The 20,455-nt window shown below is 44.9% G+C and overlaps 1 protein-coding gene across 1 annotated transcript in view; it reads right to left on the reverse strand.

Annotated features, from left to right (window-relative positions):
* Window positions 1–6,170: 6,170 nt before the first annotated feature.
* LOC116518787 (interferon-induced protein with tetratricopeptide repeats 5-like) overlaps window positions 6,171–20,455 on the reverse strand; it is a 31,652-nt gene continuing 17,367 nt past the window's right edge. Inside the window, exons 2-3 of the mRNA XM_032232317.1 lie at window positions 11,534–11,675; window positions 6,171–8,517 (exon numbers count right to left, since the gene is read on the reverse strand). Of these exons, the coding sequence (XP_032088208.1) occupies window positions 7,068–8,517; window positions 11,534–11,538 (1,455 nt within the window). The 5' untranslated portion in view covers window positions 11,539–11,675 and the 3' untranslated portion in view covers window positions 6,171–7,067. The remainder of the gene's footprint in view (window positions 8,518–11,533; window positions 11,676–20,455) is intronic.

Below are 20,455 nucleotides of genomic sequence, written 5' to 3' on the forward strand. Positions count from 1 at the left end.
AATCTCACCGGCTCAAGGTTGACTCAGCCTTCCATCCTTCTGAGGTGGGTGAAATGAGGACCCAGACTGTGGGGGCGATATGCTGACTCTGTAAACTGCTTAGAGAGGGCTGAAAGCCCTATGAAGCGGTATATAAGTCTAGAAAAAAAAATATTCTCTGCCTGGTGTAGAAATTCTATGTGGTACTTATGATTCACAAGCATTGTTATTTTTATGGTCCATTAAGACAGCCCTGATTCCTGGAGAATTCTAGAACAAGTCCCTGAAGCTTTCTTGGCAAGATTTTCAAAAGTAGCTTGCTAGGATCTTATTTCTAGAGCTAAGAAAGAACGACTGACTCAAAGCCAACTAGCAAACCTCATGTCTAAAATCTATAATGCACAGTTCCCACTTTTAACATAGCACCAGGGCCGGATTTTCCTATAGGCTAACTAGGCTTCAGCCTCAGGCCTCAAGATCAAGAGGGGCCTACATTCAAATTGTTAGCAAAATTAAAATTACCCTATTCTAAAAACAGTGAACACTAAAACACTGAACCGAAAATAAGGAGAAATTCTACGCATATGACTAATAAACAAACATAAAAATGTATTGGTTAAGATCGTTCCAGTGCCGCGGCAGTTGGGGAGCCCGCCCACGTTCCCGGCACCGGCGAGAGGTGTGGCCACTCCCAGTAGCCGCCCCGTCGACGCGGACCCCACCAGCGGCCAGGCAGGTGAGGGCGAGGGGGGCGATCCGGGCAGCTGAGCACAGCAGGGGAGGCGGCTGGCCTCGCTGCCTTTGCCGCAGAGCAGAGCCGCCCTCCGTCGGGAGGCCAGCTATATATATTGATATATATTGATATATATCACAGTAATGATGTATTTTATTGTCTCTCATGCAATTTACAAACTTAAAAATGGGAGGTGAAAGGGCCTCATAAGTGGCTATTTGCCTAGGGCCTCTTTTCATCTAAATCCAGCCCTGCATAGCACCTTCAACTACTGCACCAAACTGTCACTGCATCTTCTTTAAAAGGTGTGGAGTTCTCAATTTTCAAAATTGTCCACGCATGCAAGCAATGTTACGGCGTTCAGCAGATTTCTCCCAATCTTACATTAAGTCTCATGAAAAGACTTTTGTTCCTTCACCTCAACAGGAAATAAAGACACACAATTACCCTCGAAGTCTGGTAGTTATGTTGAAAAATGAACCATAGCGTCACTCTTCCTAACTACCCAGAGATGGAGAAAGAGATCCAAATCACTCTGCAAGAAATTGCAAGCTTTATGATACCTGAAGTATAATAATGTAATACACACCTCAAGGATCTCCACCCTACAGCTTTCCTGTGAGAAAGGCGGCACGCAATTTGCCAATTGACTGAAGATGACAACAGTCTGGCCAACAAGTGGCACTTTGTAAACCTTTGCTAAGAAACCACAATTGATCTGACCACAGGTGGCCTTTTGTGAGTAATGGGCCCCTGTCCAAATCCATCAGATCATCTCTTCCTTGTGATCATTTCCCTTTCATCAAGTAGTGGTTTTGGCAAGAGAAATAAAGGCCTTTCTCCATGATTCCTAAGAAGACAAGGAAAACAAGCAATAAATTAGTACCCAGGTCAGGATACTCTAGTTGCTATCTAATCCTGTAGGAGAAATCCCACAATTGTGGCTGCATATACTACACAACGGAAGCCCAGGTCTTATTAGAAACTTTTTCCTTCAAGGAACTTCAAAGGTACACTTCGAAGAAATTTCACAACAGGGCACCAAAATTACAAGGCAACATTATACTCATTTAGATATATCATAGTCAAAATTATATTCTCTTTCATTGCCTGCCTAGGACGGCATCTGGAGCCTGGGGAGGACGAAAAACAGGGAGGGTTGTGCACATAGAATTATGGGTGTGGGCATGCCCGCACCAGGGGTGGGTTTCAACTGGTTCGTGGCGGTCCCCGCAAACCGGTTGGTCGGCGAACCCGGAAGTAAGTAACTTCCGGGAACGGCGAAAGGCCCACCCACCCGCCCGCACTCCTTACCGGTCTTTGAAGGCTTCTGCGCTTCCACGTAGGTGCATGGCACATACAGCGCCTGCACGATTCTCCGCGAGCAGCTGGATGGCACATACAGCGCCTGCGCGATTCTCCGCGAGCAGCTGGATGGCACATACAGCGCCTGCGCGATTCTCCGTGAGCAGCTGGAGCATCGCGCAGGCGCCATGACGCATGCGTGAATTGCATGTGTGCATGAGGAGGACACCGGCCCCGTTCCAACCGAACCGGTTGGAACGGGATAAGCAACCCATCACTGGCCCACACACAACACCCCCCCTGCGCTCCCCCTGCTTTTGGCACGCGATGGCAAAGAGGTTAGCCACCACTGGTATAACTTCTTAACTTAGTGCCAAACATTCACCTTAGGAATATTATTCTAGTAACGTGAAACACACACACAAACTGAATTGCCATTATCTTCATGATTTGCTATGCTGCCACCCTGTAAAATGACTTTCCCTTTACAATATGCCAGATCCAGCACCAACGGAGTAGATGTATAACTCTTTTCTTTGTAGGATGGTTTTCTCCGTCCATTAACCCTCCCCCCCCTCCTCTCATTTTTTAGTGAATTTTATTATAAACTGCTTCAGATTTTTTTGCAATGAGAAACAGGATAAAATACTTTTGACTAATGCCGTTAATGAATAAAAATGTACAAACCTGTATTCAATTGTGGTGTCTTTTACTTATGAACTCAGCAACCAGTTGAAGAATTGCAGCTGACTTTTGTTAATCCCAAAACGATAAAACAAGATTTGGTTGGTATTTGGAAGGGAGCCTAGCTTCCTGACTAGACTCAGAAGTCAAATAGTATTTCAAAAGGACTTATGGCAAATTACTTCCTCAGTTTCCAAGAAAATCATATGGTTCATAAAGACACTGGGAAGCAATTATTTGTGATAGCATCTTCAGTCATGAACAATCCAGCAATTAAACAGGAATTCTCCCTAAAGCTGTTGTCCAGATTATATACTTTTTAGTTGCAGCAATTACGACTTTCTGCAGGTGCCTCCTTGAAGTATTTAAAGGCCAGGATATTTTACCACACAGGTGGCTCTTTTCGGAGAGGCGGAGGCTTTCCCATGGCTTGTCCGGGTGGAAGTGGGGCTGGAAAGGCGAGCCGCTCCCCCGCCCATCCGCCCGCTCACTCGCTACACCCCACCCATGCGAGCGGCAGCGGATGGGCGGGGGAACGAGTGAGCGGCTCACTTGCTCCCCGCCCATCCGCTCACTCACTCGCTACAGTACCCAGGCCATGCGAGCGGCAGATGTGCGGGGGAACGAATGAGCAGCTCACTCGCTCCCTGCCCATCCGCTCGCTCACTCACTACACTACCCACCCATGCGAGCAGCAGCGGATGGGCGGGGGAGCGAGCGAGAAGGTGCCAAAATTAAAGCGGGATCTTTTGAGAACGCCCCGGGACGCGGGGAAAATTATGAAAAGGCGTGGCTGTCCCACCAGATGCGGGATGTCTGGTCACCTGAAATAAGAGCAAAAAAAAGGCTGCATTCCCCCCCCTCTTTTAATAGCCATAAGAGACTTGGAAGGCCAATTTATTTGGTATTTGCAAAGATAATTATGAAAGCAATGTTACATTGTCAAAGAAAAGTAACATATTAAAGAGGTTAAAAAATACAAGAGAAAAAAGTATCTTATTATTCAAGACGTACTGTATTTTTCGGATTATAAGACGCACCTAAATTTAGAAGAGGAAAACAAAAAAAGGGGGGGTTGGCCTCTGTGCACCTCAGTCCTTTTGGGGGGGGCCTTTTCCAGCCTTTTTTTCTAACCATCTTTGAGGCTTTTTTGGCCTGTTTTCAGGACCTTTCTTGGCCCGTTTTCAAGGATTTTTACAGCCTACTTTTTTGGGGGGGGGGACGGGCCAAAAAAAAAGCCTTGAAAACAGGCTGGAAAAAGCCTTGGAAACGGGCTGAAAAAAGCCTCAAAAATGGTTCGAAAAAGGCCTCAAAAACGAGCTGAAAAAAGGCCTCAAAAAGGAGTGTGTGCAGAGGCCAAAAAATGACTGGTGGGTGGACGGGGCTTCGGCAATATTCAGTCTATAAGACGCACAGACATTTTTACCCCCCTTTGGGAGACAAAAAAGTACATCTTATAGTCTGAAAAATACATTATATATTCAATATGCTTCCATGACTATCATGCCTACTGAGTATAAATGTGTTGCATATTATATTATGCTTCTCTGTCCACTCATAGGTGGCAGGTGTAATCAGCTCTTCAATTTGTTGAGAGAATGTGGCCATACCTTTTATTTTAGTTATTTTATTTATTTTATTAATTAGACTTCTATACCGCTTCATAGGGCTTTCAGCCTTCTCTAAGCGGTTTACAATTTTTTTTTAGCAAATTGAGTCAGCAACTTGCCCCCCCAGTCTGGCTCCTCATTTCACCCACCTCGGAAGGATGGAAGGCTGAGTCGACCTTGAGCCGGTGAGATTTGAACCGCCGAACTGCAGATCACAGTCAGCTGAAGTGGCCTGCAGTACTGCGCCCTAACCACTGTGCCACCTCGGCTCTTATCTTTCCAATGCTGCAGTATCAGTCCTATGGCCATAGTAAGAGCGTGGAGAATGAATAACTTGTCAAATTCCATATACTAGGTATGTAATTTGAGAGACTATTATGCTCTGAAAATTTTAGCTTTTTGCAAAGTCATATTTATGTCCATGTCACAAACCACTACTTTGTCCGGACAGGAAAGGCCAACCCTGCAGATGTATTGGGACTGAAATATCGGTGGTTCCACCACAAAACCGCGTTCGACTAAAGCGCGCTCGACGAAACCACGTAGCTGATGTCATCACAGCGCGACGAAAAAAGCACGCTGTGAACGCTAAAGCTAAAATTAACCCCTAACCCTAAACCTAACCTTAAACCTAACCCTTAACCTAACCCTTAACCTAATGCTAACCCTAAACCTAACCCTTAACCTAACGCTAAACCTAACCCTTAACCTAACCCTAACCCTTACCTTAACTTGAATCAGCTTGCTTTCAAAGCGCTTTTTAAAGCGCCGTTTTTTCTCCGCGGTCGCTGTTGTCGCACTGCTGATGACGTCAGCGACGCGGTTTAATCGGGCGCGCTTTAGTGGAGCGCGGTTTTGTCGTGCCACGGAAATATCTTTGCCCAGGGCACCAATGACAATATAGAACAATATAGGATGAATATAAGACTTTGAAGTTGCCTGCAGATTAGACTATGCAATCTTTTGGTTTGATGATTTAAATCAGTGGTAGTCAACCTTTTCCTACTTACCGCCCACTAAGGGATCTTTCTTGATGGAAAAATTTCCTTACCGCCCACCAGTTTTTGCGCAAGTGCGAAACATGAACATATTTCTTTTTTTTTTTTCCAGACATGGGTTCTAAATTTGTTTCACAATTTAACAACTCCTTTTACTCTTACGTTTTGATCTGCACTCCACACAGTGCTTTTTTCCCTCTTTTCCCTTTTATTACAAACACCAAAAACAATGTTGTATTAGGTGCCAATTTTTATTAAGTGTCACCATCAAAACAAAATTCCTTTTCCTGCCTTCTTCTTCTTTACCTTTCTCATAGTATTTCACTATATCAAGGATCTCTTTTTCCCTTTTTTTATTTTCTCCTTCTTCCTTTACTTATTTCTTTCTGTTATTTTATAAGATAACAAAACTTAATTTATGAGCCAGACTAAACACTGCTTACTCTCCTCCTTTATTTTATCCCCTTTTCTCTATTTTTCTCCCCTTTTTTGTTAATTTTTTTTAATCTTTTCCTTTTTATCTCTTTTTTTTTTTTACCTTCCTTAGGGCAATGTACAAAAGTAAGGCTGAGCTAGTTAGCCCACTTATTATTATTAGCCAACAACAATTCTCTCCTGCCTATAACTCCGGCCCTTTGGAATGAACTCCCCGCGGAGATTCGGACCCTCACCTCTCTCCAGGCCTTCCGGAAAGCCGTCAAAACCTGGCTGTGCCAGCAGGCCTGGGGTTGATGAGTTCCCCTCCCCTCTCGACTCGTATGGTTGTATGATTCTGGCTTATTTTAATCACGTGTATTGTGTTTTATGTTCCCTTTTTCCCCCCCTTTGAGTTGTTCGCCGCCCTGAGTCCCTCCCGGAGAAGGGCGGCATACAAATAAACTAAATCTTAAATCTATATAGCCCTCTCTAAGCGGTTAACAGAGTCAGCATACTGCCCTCAACACTCTGGGTTACCCAGTGAAAATCGAAGTACCGGCCGTCAGCAGAATTAGCCTGCAAAACTGCCTTCTAACCACTGTGCTACCGTGACTGAGTGGTAAATTGGGATACATGCAAAAACCATCGCAGCTTCTGCAAGGACTTGTTGAAGCTGCAGAGCATCATTGTAAGATTTCACCTCATCCCCATATACACGTAGGTTTTTAAAATCTTGCTTGCTGTTCAGTTCAATGTTTTGACTTGTTCCAAGAAGGCCTTATTAGAAGCTAATATTCTTTTAAAATACACACACACACACACACACACACACACACACACAAATAAACTAAATCTTAAATCTTAATAGCCCTCTCTAAGCGGTTAACAGAGTCAGCATACTGCCCTCAACACTCTGGGTTACCCAGTGAAAATCGAAGTACCGGCCGTCAGCAGAATTAGCCTGCAAAACTGCCTTCTAACCACTGTGCCACCGTGACTGAGTGGTAAATTGGGATACATGCAAAAACCATCGCAGCTTCTGCAAGGACTTGTTGAAGCTGCAGAGCATCATTGTAAGATTTCACCTCATCCCCATATACACGTAGGTTTTTAAAATCTTGCTTGCTGTTCAGTTCAATGTTTTGACTTGTTCCAAGAAGGCCTTATTAGAAGCTAATATTCTTTTAAAATACACACACACACAAACACACACACACACACACACACACACACACACAGCGGAGATGTAAGTACTCTAGCTTGGGGCAACTGCTAAGTTTAGGGCTTTGACCCCGGCAGGAAATATTTGGAAACCATTTGCTTTCCAAACACAGCAAACATTTAGCTTTTCAAGGAAAGCTTCAAGTTCATAATTGCACTCAGACACTCTTCGTTCCCAGGATCCATTTTCAGGGCGGATTCGTAGGCTTCGATGGCTCTTTCTTTGAACCCATCGCGTTCGGCGATGAATCCTATGCTTTCGAATACCTCAACACATTTCTGACCTTTCTTATCTGTCTTATCTATCAATTGCTTCAAGCTCCTTTCACAGTTCTTTTGTTCAAACGAATGGTTTTCAATTTTCAGCCCAGCCAGGTACTGTTTCATAGCATCCCTTTCTGACTTCCTATGACATTCCAGAAAACGTCCATAATTAAAGTGCAGCTGTTGCTTCTCTGTAGCGGTTAGGTTGCTGATGGCAAACACTTTCTGAAAGGTCTTATCTGCTTCCAGTATCTCTCCTTTTTCGGCGTACATGTTAGCAAGGTCAATATAAGCGTAGATAAACCTGGTTTTACGCTCCACCACTTTTCGGAAATGAAAAATGCAAAGTGCCATCAGCTCGTACTGCTTTTGCACAAACTGGAATTGGTCCTTGGCCCCCTTTTTTTTCAGCGCGAAGTATTGTGCCCTATAGCAAATCCCAAACTGATGGTGCAAGATTCCAGAGTTCGGGGTCAAGCTTAATGCTTTCCTCAAATGTTGCAGTGATGTCTCTACATCTCCTTTCCTCCTGTAAAATTTGGCGGCGTACCTTAATACATAAGGAACGTCAGGATGTTTCCCAAGCACTTCCTCGATGTATCTTTCTCCTTCCTTCCCTCTGTTTGTTTCCTGTAACTTTAATGCAAGGAGAGGAATCACAAATACGTCGTTGGGATTCAGTTTTACCGCAAGCCTCAAAGGTTCCAGCGAAGAGGCTTTTCCTGAACATTTTTTGGCATAATAATCTTCCAAGCGGTACACCATGATTGCATAGCCTGCGTTAAATTCTGGGTTTTCGGGTTCTTTTCCCAGGGCTTTTTCAAAGCTCTCCTTGGCCTTTTCATAATACCTGCCTCCGAATTTTAGGAGAGCCCAACCCTTCTCACAGTCGATCTGTGGGAGCTCCATCTTATAAGGAGACTCACTTCCAAATTGCTTGCAGGTGCTTTCTACCTTCTCCACGTAGGCTTGGGATTCAGTAAGATTGCCCATGTGGTAGTGCAGCCAGGCATAATTGCCCCAGGTAACCAGGCTTCCCTTTTCAACATCCTCAGGGCATTCTACGGGCACCGTCTCTTCAGCTTTCTGCAAGTTTTCCAGTGCTTCGTCCTTCTTGCCGTTCAGGAATTTCACATAGGCAAGAAGGTTGTAATTTCTAACTTTGGATTTATTGGTTAAGAACCGGATCTGCTCGGCAATTCTTTCCTCCAATTCTTCGGGATCAATGTGCTCTTTCTGCAACTCCCATGTAAAATGGCATTCAAGTTGTTGGAGACTCTCCTTTAAACCTTCCTGGGAGAGGAGACTGCAGGACGAAAGGAAAGAGAATGAGACACACGTACATTTGTGAAAATAAGAAACAGTCCTGAAGTGCATTCATTGTTTTGGAAATTGATTCTATATTTCCACCCTTCCACCCTCCCCCCTGTGAACCCCCCTCCCTAGCCCCCATCCGACTTCCCAGGTCCCATTCCCGACATAATTCTTTATCAAGCACAGTCTGGAGTATATTAAAACCAATTAGATTAGAAATTAAAAAATAAAAAATAAAGGAAAAAAGAAAAAAATAATAAAATAATAAAAAAAGAACGCAAAAAAAGAAATAAAAGAGAAAAATCAATAAACTCTCTACCTTAAGCTCAGCTTCCCATCATTATTAAAACTTAAGCGGTGTGCATCATTCCTAATCTCAATTAATTTGTTACTTGCAGGATTTCAAACTATGTTGAAACCAAGTGAGTTAATCAAATAAAATTCTACTCTAGGTAGGGGCCTTATCTCTTTATCTAAATATGCGTACCTTTAATTGTCCCTTTTACCTTCTTCTCTATAAAGCAATTTAAACACCTCAAATATTTCTCTCGGTTTCCATTCCAACTCCTCTCATCCTGCCTCTACCCGTGTCCACATATATATTTTATTATCATCCGTACTCCTCTCATATTTGCTCCGCCTTCCTTCGAACTCCCTGAGTATCTCCTTCCAAACATTATATTCAGATAAGAATTAAGAAATTCTTAAGAAACAGTCCTATTATCCGTGATAATTAGACATATATTTTTTTTAAAAAAAAACTGAACTTAGTGATGGATTTTTGTACTTTTTAGATATCACTTAAATATACTGGTAGATAGGAATTCGTAGTATTTGCAGTAATGGTCTTCCAGAGAAGAAATGTTAATCTGAAGATGCCTGTGCTTTTATCACAGTGAAATAAAAAGACGGAAAGCAGAAAAGTAGAGAAGTGTTCCAAACAAATGCTCTTCTAATAAGGGGATTGCAAGACATCAGTCTTTAACTGTTTAGAGCCCTGCACTACAAACCCAGTTTGCGCCTTTAAAGACATTGGGTATGCGTATTTATTTTTCATACTTATTTGGGAATTGCTTGTTAACTGCTTTTTAGCTATCAGGAACCTTTAGTTCCAAAGTCAGAAAGTACCAGATGAGTTTCCTTCAGTGGAAGAAGTTTTAAATGCAAGTTCAAAAACTTTTTTTTAAAAAAGCACATGTAGGGAATAAACAGCAAAACGTTATTAGAACTTTGATTGTATTTGATTTAAAATACAATTCTGAAATTAATTACAACAATCCTTCCCACAAGGAAATGCCTGTTTAGAATTGTTTAAAAGAAGGTAGATGACACTTTGAAGTTTAGACACTGGAGGAAAGTAATATATATATATTAGGTGGGTAAAATGAGGACCCGGATTGTTGTTGGGGGCGATATGCTGACCCTGTAAACCGCTTAGACAGGGCTGAAAGCCCTATGAAGCGGTATATAAGTCTAACTGCTATTGCTATATTCCATACTTTCCAATCAGTATTTCAAAGCCCAGAAGTCTGAATGGGAGTATTGTTGCGGCTGTTGTCATGAATGCCATTTAGATGGTAGACTTGAGAGTTTAGCTCAAAAGCAACTTCAAAAAGATGGGAGTTGCTTGCATAGTCACAATCCCCACTCCCAGTACTGTTCCTTCTATATTCAGGATTTCATTAACACACCTAGCCACACCAACCACGACGGTAAAACACATTAAAAGTACACCCCTCTGATTAATTTTTCTCACCTTTTTTTCCCATTTTCCATCAACAATTAAGAACAACCAGCGTTGCGTTTTAAGATTTATCATATTTTAAAACTGCCTGTCTTGGCAGTATATAGATGAAACATCAAACCGTAAAAACAATACGTACATTTTATTAAAAGGCAAAGATGATTCAAATTAAATATGAGAGAGTTAATTAAAAAAGGAGCGTGAAAGTGACTTTCAGGGCAGGAGCCAATCCCATTGAATGCTCCTATGTGATCACCAAGCAAGGCTGCAGAGCCATGTTTTTACACTTTTCTGGATGGCCAGAAGAATGGGGGCCCACCTCACAGGGTGGGGGGGGAGAGTGTTCTATGGCAGAGAAAATTCTGTTTCTGGACCCCCACCCTCCCCAAGTCGGGATTCTTTAACCGACAGGAAACTCAACATACCCTCCCTCCTTATTGGGTGGGACAGGTTGATGTAATGGTGCGAACACCGGCAACAATAGGCATGCAGGTGGGTAAATAGATATATAGAGAGACAGACAGACAGAGAGATTAAAATAAATATAGATAGATAAGCTGGATGAAAAGTAGATGATAAATGACTGGATAGATAGACAGGCAGACAGACAGACAGACAGAATAGAGATAGACAGATATAGAAAGAGATAGATGATAGGTGGATGATAGAGATGACAGAAATAGAGACAGACTGATGTATGTATGTATGTATGTATGTATGTATGTATGTATGTATGTATGTATTGCATTTGTGCTGATAAATAAATAAAGGGAGACTAGTATAGATCTATTTCAAGCTATTTAGCTCTCATCAGCATAGATAGATAAATATATAGATAGATAGATAGAATAGAGATAGACAGATATAGAAAGAGATAGATGATAGGTGGATGATAGAGATGATAGAAATAGAGACAGACTGATGTATGTATGTATGTATGTATGTATGTATGTATGTATGTATGTATATATGTATGTGTGTGTGTGTGTATGTATGTATGTATGTATGTATGTATGTATGTATGTATGTATTGCATTTGTGCTGATAAATAAATAAAGGGAGTTGAAGTCCACAGCTCTTAAAGTTGCCAAGGTTGGAGACCACTGCTTTAAAGGATGCTCACTTGGAACCACAATCCAACCACAACACAGTCGCAAGAAATATAACAAAACAAAACCCCACAGGATGCAACAACCCCGACATTGAGCAAAGGAGGAGGAGGAGGAGAAGAATGATCTCCCTCTATCATTATATGTTTCCTTACCTCATAATTGCAGTTTTATTATCAGGCTTGGGAGGGGAAAAAACCCACGGAATTTCCTTTTCTTAAAGGAATGATGATCCTTAAACTTCAGAAAGCGAAGAGCAGCAGGAGAGGATTGCTTGCTCTACACGGCCACCCGTGTCTGGTCAGAAAGAAAGCAGGAGAGGGGAGGAAAAATGAAAATTAGTGAACTTGAGAGAATCGAAACTACATTTTTGCCCTGCTGAAAGTAAAGCCTGGAGCGGAATCGATTTCCATTTCTTCTGATTTCCGTCGTTGTTAAGGGGATCAGGCTGGCTTTTCCCGGTTTGGGGTGAACAACGTCAAGATCGGCGAATAAATCTGGTCAAGGTTAACCCACGATCACTCAGTGGAACCGACAGGAAGGACTGGAGGCTGCTTGCATTTTTCTGTGTTTTAATAACGGCTGCCAGACTAATCTTATTGCATTCTTTGATGACAAAATTAGCGGACCAGAGGAATGCCGTCGATATAGTTTACTTGGACTTCAGTAAGGTGTTTGAAAATAGCAATAGCAGTTAGACTTATATACCGCTTCATAGGGCTTTCAGCCCTCTCTAAGCAGTTTACAGAGTCAGCATATTGCCCCCAACAACAATCCAGGTCCTCATTTTACCCACCTCGGAAGGATGGAAGGCTGAGTCAACCTTGAGCCGGTGAGATTTGAACAGCCGAACTGCAGAACTGCAGTCAGCTGAAGTAGCCTGCAGTGCTGCACTCTAACCACTGCGCCACCTTGGATAAGGTAGACCATAACCTACTACTAGATAAAGTAGAATAATATGGATAAGACAGCATCACCACCAGATAGGATTCGTAACTGACTGATCAACCGCACTCAACGTGTAGATCTCAATGGAACTGCATCTTCATGGAGGGAAGTATGCAGTGGAGTACCCCAAGGCTCTGTTTTAGGCCCAGTACTCTTCAACATCTTCATCAATGATTTGGATGAGGGAATAAATGGGGAATTCATCAAATTTGCAGATGACACCAAGCTGGCAGGAATAGCCAACACTCCAGAAGACAGGCTTAAGATACAGAAGGATCTTGACAAACTTGAACATTGGGCACTATCTAATAAAATGAAATTCAATTGTGAAAAGAGTCAGGTTCTACATTTAGGCAACAAAAACGAAATGCACAGGTCCAGTATAGGTGGTACCTTGCTCAATAGTAGTAACTGTGAGAGGGATCTTGGAGTCCTAGTGGACAACCATTTAAATAGGAGCCAGCTGTGTGCAGCAGCTGCCAAAAAAGCCAACACAGTTCTAGGCTGCATAAACAGAGGGATAGAATCAAGATCACGTGAAGTGTTAATACCACTTTATAATGCGTTGGTAAGGCCACACTTTCAATACTGCATTCAGTTCTGGTCGCCACGATGTAGAAAAGATGTGGAGACTCTAGAAAGAGTGCAGAGAAGAGCAACAAAGAGGATTAGGGGACTGGAGGCTAAAACATATGAAGAACGGTTGCAGGAACTGAGTATGTCTAATTTAATGAAAAGAAGGACTAGGGGAGACATGATAGCAGTCTTCCAATATCTCAGGGGTTGCCATAAAGAAGAGGGAGTCAAACTGTTCTCCAAAGCACCTGAGGGCAGGACAAGAAGCAATGGGTGGAAACTAATCAAGGAGAGAAGCAACTTAGAACCGAGGAGAAATTTCCTGACAGGGAGAACAATTAATCAGTGGAACAGAAGTTGCCTCCAGAAGTTATGAATGCCCCAACACTGGAAGTCTTTAACAAGATGTTGGATAGCCATTTGTTTAAGTGGTATAGGGTTTCCTCCCTAGGCAGGGGGTTGGACTAGAAGACCTCCAAGGTCCCTTCCAACTCTGCTATTGTATTCTAGAATAGCAGGTGTGCGTGCGTGTGTGTTGCGCTGCACATCTGGGAATAGGTCTGAAGATGTTATTTTTTTAGTGTGCACAATCTAAATAACCTTTTGGATGGCTCCAGAAATCTTAAAATTTCTATCCTGCTTTTCTTCCAAGCAGTTGTCTCTTCTACATTCCGTCCCCTCCCCAAGCGGTTCCTGGCAGGTAGATTACAGATTAGAATGGTAGATTATATCTCTTAATGACTTCTCTTGCCTTAAGGTTAGATTTGAAGCCAGTCTTTCTGGCCCTTATCCAATATTTGTACACCACCTGGAGGACTTGTTTTAGGTGGCTGTATAAATTGGAAAAATAATACACACTTAATTGTTACTAATACTACCGTAATCAAGCAACGCCTAGAAGCAAGCAAATTTATAACCAGAAGCCAGCATGGGTTTATCATAACCAGATCATGTCAAACAAATCTTATTTCATTCTTGTCAACTTGTGCAACCATTTGATTCCATGTGGTGGTGGTGGTGGTGATGACTAAGTCATGTTCATTTTTGTGAGCATTCTGAGTTGGTATTGGTGATGTTAAAGGAAGATGATACAATAGGTTAGAAGGACCAAGTGCTGCCTAGAGTATGGATTCTAAGGCTGAAATTACAGGCTAACCAATAACATCAATACCCGAGAAGATCCTGGAAAAGCAGAACTAGAAGCCAGCACAGATTTGTTAAAAACAGATCATGCCAAGCCAATCTTATTTCATTATTTGACAAAGTGACTAAATTAGTAAACCAGCAAAATGCTGTGGAGATAGTATGCTTAGACGTCAACAAGGCATTTGACAGAGTAGACCACAACCTACTTCTTGATAAGCTAGAAAAATGTAGGATGGACAGCATCACCACCAAATGGATTTGTAACTGGCTGACAAACTGTTCTCAACAAGTAGTACTTAATGGTAGTATATCTACATGGAGGGAAGTAAGTAGTGGGGTACAAGGTTCCATCTTAGGCCTACTATTCTTCGTGGCACGACACAACTGCGCTCGTCAAAATAGCGGTGATTAAACCGCGTCGCTAAAGCCGCGACGTCATCACCGTGCGTCATCACCGCCGCGACAACAGCGCGGTGACAGAAGGGCGATACATGCTTCGTTCTTTGTTCTCCAAAGGTAGCCCTCCTCCTCCTGCTGCTGCTCCAACAGGGGCGCCCTGCATGGGGCTCAGCAATCCGTGGGGCGCAATGCCCGTCTTTCGGGGCACCCACCAAGACCCCTGCCAGGGCGACCCGCGGCAGCGGGCACGGGGCAAAGCAGGCTGCCCAGCAGCAGCAGCTCGCGGGAAGGGTCCAGCTCAGCCGCGGGGGGCAGCAGGAAGCCCACGGGGCACCTGAGCGGGGCCGGCAGCAGCAGCCGGGGCACGGGCTCCGCCGATGCCGCCCGCCCTGCCTCTTCCTCTGGGGGAGGCTCTGGCGGCGGAGGACACGGCAGCGGTGGCGGCTGAGGCGAGATGTTGGTGAGGAAGAAGAGGGCGGCCTGCCTCCGCCCCGCGTCGCCGCCCCGCTTGCGAGCCCCTAGGTTTAGGGTTAGGTTTAGGGTTAGGGGTAGGGTGCTTTGGTAGGCGCAGATTTGCCCTCCGCGGTTATGTCATCGTGGTAGGGTCGTTTTTTTCTTAGCGCTTCGGACGTCGCGGGTTTGCCTCCGCACTTATGTCGGCGCGGATAAGGGCTTCGCGGTTTTGTGGTGGAACCACTGTTCTTCAATGACTTTGTTGTTGTTAGTTGCGAAGTCATGTCCGACCCATTGCTACCCCATGGACAATGTTCCTCCAGGCCTTCCTGTCCTCTACCATCCTCTGGAGTCCATTTAAGCTCATGCCTACTGCTTTGGAGACTCCATCCAGCCACCTCATTCTCTGTCGTAACCTCCTTTTGCCCTTGATCTTCCCCAACATTAAATTCTTCTCTGAGTCTTTCCTTCTCATGAGGTTGCCAAAGTGTTTGATTCAAAGACTTAGAATAGAGTAGAAAGGGAACTTATCAAATTTGCAGATATTAAGCTGGCAGGAAGAGCCAACAGCCTCGATCATGGGTGTCAAAACTCACAGCATCACGTTGCCATCACGTGACATATTGTGATGTTTTTTTCCCTTCATGGAGCTTGGGTGGGTGTGGACGGCACGGGACCGCCCTAGATAAGCTCAAGCTCCAGATGGATTTTGACAGATAATGGATGGAAACTTACCATGAAGAGAGTCAACCTAGAAATAAAGAGAAATTTTTCTAGCAGTGAGAAGAATCAACCAATGGAACATCTTGCCTTCAGAAGCTGTGGGTGCTTCATCATTGGAGGTTTTCAAGAAGAGCCACTTATTATTAATGGAATTATAAATACCACCAACACAGAATGGAGTTTGCTCAGAAGCTGAAATACACCAAATGAATGAGAGGAAGAGTAGCAGAGGGGAGAAGAAAGATAGGAAGAGAGGGACAGGAGAGAGGGTGAGGGGGGAAGATGAGGTGTATATGGAGGAGTGGTAAGGGGAGAGAGGAGAAGGAGAAAGGAAGGGGAGGTAGAGTAGAAAATGATGGCGGGAAGACAGGATGTAGAAGAGTGGGAAACAGAGGAGAGAAGAAAGAGAGGAAGAAAGGGATAGGAGAGAGGGGGAAGGGGGAAGATGAGGTGTATAAGGAGGAGTGGTAAGGGGAGAGAGGAGGAGAAAGGAAGGGGAGGTAGAGTAGAAAATGATGGCGGGAAGACAGGATGTAGAAGAGTGGGAAACAGAGGAGAGAAGAAAGAGAGGAAGAGAGGGACAGGAGAGAGGGTGAAGGGGGGAAGATGAGGTGTATAAGGAGGAGTGGTAAGGGGAAAGAAAAGGAGAAAGGAAGGGGAAGTAGAATAGAAAATGATGGAGGGAAGACAGGATGTAGAAGAGTGGGAATCAGAGGAGAGAAGAAAGATAGGAAGAGAGGGACAGGAGAGAGGGTGAGGGGGGAAGATGAGGAGGATAAGGAGGAGTGGAATGAAGAGAGAGGAGAAGGAGAAAGGAAGGGGAAGTAGAGTAGAAAATGATGGAGGGAAGACAGGATGTAGAAGAGTGGGAATCAGAGGAGAAAGATAGGAAGAGAGGGACAGGAGAGAGGGTGAGGGGGGGAAGATGAGGTGTATAAGGAGGAGTGGTAAGGGGAGAGAGGAGAAGGAGAAAGGAAGGGGAAGTAGAGTAGAAAATGATGGCGGGAAGACAGGATGTAGAAGAGTGGGAAACAGAGGAGAGAAGAAAGAGAGGAAGAGAGGGACAGGAGAGAGGGTGAAGGGGGGAAGATGAGGTGTATAAGGAGGAGTGGTAAGGGGAAAGAAAAGGAGAAAGGAAGGGGAAGTAGAATAGAAAATGATGGAGGGAAGACAGGATGTAGAAGAGTGGGAATCAGAGGAGAGAAGAAAGATAGGAAGAGAGGGACAGGAGAGAGGGTGAGGGGGGAAGATGAGGAGGATAAGGAGGAGTGGAATGAAGAGAGAGGAGAAGGAGAAAGGAAGGGGAAGTAGAGTAGAAAATGATGGAGGGAAGACAGGATGTAGAAGAGTGGGAATCAGAGGAGAAAGATAGGAAGAGAGGGACAGGAGAGAGGGTGAGGGGGGGAAGATGAGGTGTATAAGGAGGAGTGGTAAGGGGAGAGAGGAGAAGGAGAAAGGAAGGGGAAGTAGAGTAGAAAATGATGGAGGGAAGACAGGATGTAGAAGAGTGGGAATCAGAGGAGAAAGATAGGAAGAGAGGGACAGGAGAGAGGGTGAGGGGGGGAAGATGAGGTGTATAAGGAGGAGTGGTAAGGGGAGAGAGGAGAAGGAGAAAGGAAGGGGAAGTAGAGTAGAAAATGATGAAGGGAAGACAGGATGTAGAAAGGGGGAGCAGAGATGGGGAAGAAAGTGTTGGATAAGGTATAAATATGGTGTATGGAGAGCAGAAGAGCCAATAACTGGGTTTTTTTTTCTTCTTTCTTTGGTAGTTGATTAAAGTGACCAGATTTTAAAATTGGTAAAGTGGGACACCATTGGCGAGCAGGGCGGGGCGGCGCGGGGGTGTTCTTGATTAAAATTTTTGCCGCCTGGCGCTGGGGTGAAGCTGCCAAAGCTCCCGCCCATGGCAGCAGCGGTGCTTCTTCCCCCTCCGCTCGGAGCACCTGAGCTGGGCACCGTGTTACCCCTGCCCTGCCCCCTCCTCCGCCGCCGTGCTTTTGAGGAGCCATCGGGCCTTTTTTCCTGCTCCCGCCCCTCCGCCGCCTTCCTACTGGCTCCCGTGGCCTCAAGGCTCCTCAAAAGCACGGCGGGAGCTTTGGCGGCTTCACCTCAGCCGCAGCGCCGGGCAGCAAATCCGGCGGTGCTGTTAGAGGAGGAAGAGGCAGCAGCAGTTAGTCCGGTGGTGGCGGGGGCTTACCGTCAGTCCAGTCGCCCCGTGCTCATCACAACAAATCACTGCGGCTGCGCGAGAGTTGAAAAGTGCTGCGCGGTGTTTTCTTGCCTTCGGAACAGTGGTCCCGCGGGGGAGTCTCTGGCCGCTGTGCTCGCCTCGCCCGCTGGCCCCCAAAGTGCGCGAGGGATGCTTTGGGGAAAGGCTCCACTTCCAGACCCCACCGAGGGCCACACACACAGGTGGCTCTTTTCGGAGAGGCGAAGGCTTTCCCATGGCTTGTCTGGGTGGAAGTTGGGCTGGAAAGGTGAGCCGCTCCCCCGCCCATCTGCCCGCTCATTTGCTACACCCTGCCCATGCGAGCGGCAGTGGATGGGTGGGGGAACGAATGAGCGGCTCACTCGCTCCCCGCCCATCCGCTCGCTCACTCACTACAGTACCCAGGCCATGCGAGCGGCAGCAGATGGGCGGGGGAACAAATGAGCAGCTCACTCACTCCCCGCCCATCCGCCCGCTCACTCACTACACCCTGCCCATGCGAGCGGCAGTGGATGGGCAGGGGAATGAATGAGCAGCTCACTCGCTCCCCACCCATCTGCTTGCTCACTCGCTACACTACCCCGCCCATGCGAGCGGCAGCGGATGGGTGGGGGAGCGAGCGAGAAGGTGCCAAAATTAAAGCGGGATCTTTTGAGAACGCTCCGGGACGCGGGAAAAATTATGAAAAGGCGTGGCTGTCCCACCAGATGCGGGACGTCTGGTCACCCAAAATAAGAGCAAAAAAAAGGCTGCATTCCCCCCCCTATTAATAGCCATAAGAGACTTGCAAGGCCAATTTATTTGGTATTTAAAAAGATAATTATGATAGCAATGTTACATTGTCAAAGAAAAGTAACAAATTAAAGAGGTTAAAAAATACAAGAGAAAAAAGTATGTTATTATTCAAGCCATGCTGTATTTTTCGGATTATAAGACGCACCTAAATTTAGAAGAGGAAAACAAAAAAGGGGGGGTTGGCCTCTGTGCACCTCAGCCCTTTTTGGGGGCCTTTTCCAGCCTTTTTTTCTAACCATTTTTGAAGCTTTTTTGGCCTGTTTTCGGGACCTTTCTTGGGCCGTTTTCAAGGCTTGTTTCGGCCTATTTGGGGGGGGAGTGGGGGGAATCGGGCCCCCCAAAAAGCCTTGAAAACAGGCTGAAAAAAGCCTCAGAAACGGGCTGAAAAAAGCCTCAAAAACGGTTCGAAAAAGGCCTCAAAAATGAGCTGAAAAAAGGCCTCAAAAAGGAGTGTGTGCAGAGGCCAAAAAATGACTGGTGGGTGGACAGGGCTTCGGAAATATTCAGTCTATAAGACGCACAGACATTTTTACCCCCCTTTGGGAGACAAAAAAGTACATCTTATAGTCTGAAAAATACGTTATATATTCAATATGCTTCCATGACTATCATGCCTACTGAGTATAAATGTGTTGCATATTATATTATGCTTCTCTATCCACTCATAGGTGGCAGGTGTAATCAGCTCTTCAATTTGTTGAGGGAATGTGGCCATACCTTTTATTTTATTTATTTTATTAATTAGACTTCTATACCACTTCATAGGGCTTTCAGCCTTCTCTAAGCGGTTTACAATTTTTTTTTAGCAAATTGAGTCAGCAACTTGCCCCCACAGTCTGGGTCCTCATTTCACCCACCTCGGAAGGATGGAAGGCTGAGTCGACCTTGAGCCGGTGAGATTTGAACCGCCGAACTGCAGATCACAGTCAGCTGAAGTGGCCTGCAGTACTGCACCCTAACCACTGCGCCACCTCGGCTCTTATCTTTCCAATGCTGCAGTATCAGTCCTATGGCCATAGTAAGAGCATGGAGAATGAATAATTCGTCAAATTCCATATACTAGGTATGTAATTTGAGAGACTATTATGCTCTGAAAATGTTAGCTCTGGTTGCAAAGTCATATTTATGTCTATGTCACAAACCACTACTTTGTCCGGACAGGAAAGGCCAACCCTGCAGATGTATTGGGACTGAAATATCGGTTCCACCACAAAACCGCGTTCGACTAAAGCGCGCTCGACGAAACCGCATAGCTGACGTCATCACAGCGCGACGAAAAAAGCACGCTGTGAACGCTAAAGCTAAAATTAACCCCTAACCCTAAACCTAACCTTAAACCTAACCCTTAACCTAACCCTAAACCTAACCCTTAACCTAACGCTAAACCTAACCCTTAACCTAACCCTAACCCTTACCTTAACTTGAATCAGCTTGCTTTCAAAGCGCTTTTTAAAGCGCCGTTTTTTCTCCGCGGTCGCTGTTGTCGCACTGCTGATGACGTCAGCGACGCAGTTTAATCGGGCGCGCTTTAGTGGAGCGCGGTTTTGTCGTGCCACGGAAATATCTTTGCCCAGGGAACCAATGACAATATAGAACAATATAGGATGAATATAAGACTTTGAAGTTGCCTGCAGATTAGACTATGCAATCTTTTGGTTTGATGATTTAAATCAGTGGTAGTCAACCTTTTCCTACTTACCGCCCACTAAGGGATCTTTCTTGATGGAAAAATTTCCTTACCGCCCACCAGTTTTTGCGCAAGTGCGGAACATGAGCATATTTCTTTTTTTTTTCAGACATGGGTTCTAAATTTGTTTCCCAATTTAAC

The sequence above is a fragment of the Thamnophis elegans genome, chromosome 15 (assembly GCF_009769535.1).
Source record: "Thamnophis elegans isolate rThaEle1 chromosome 15, rThaEle1.pri, whole genome shotgun sequence".
Lineage (NCBI taxonomy): Eukaryota > Metazoa > Chordata > Lepidosauria > Squamata > Colubridae > Thamnophis > Thamnophis elegans.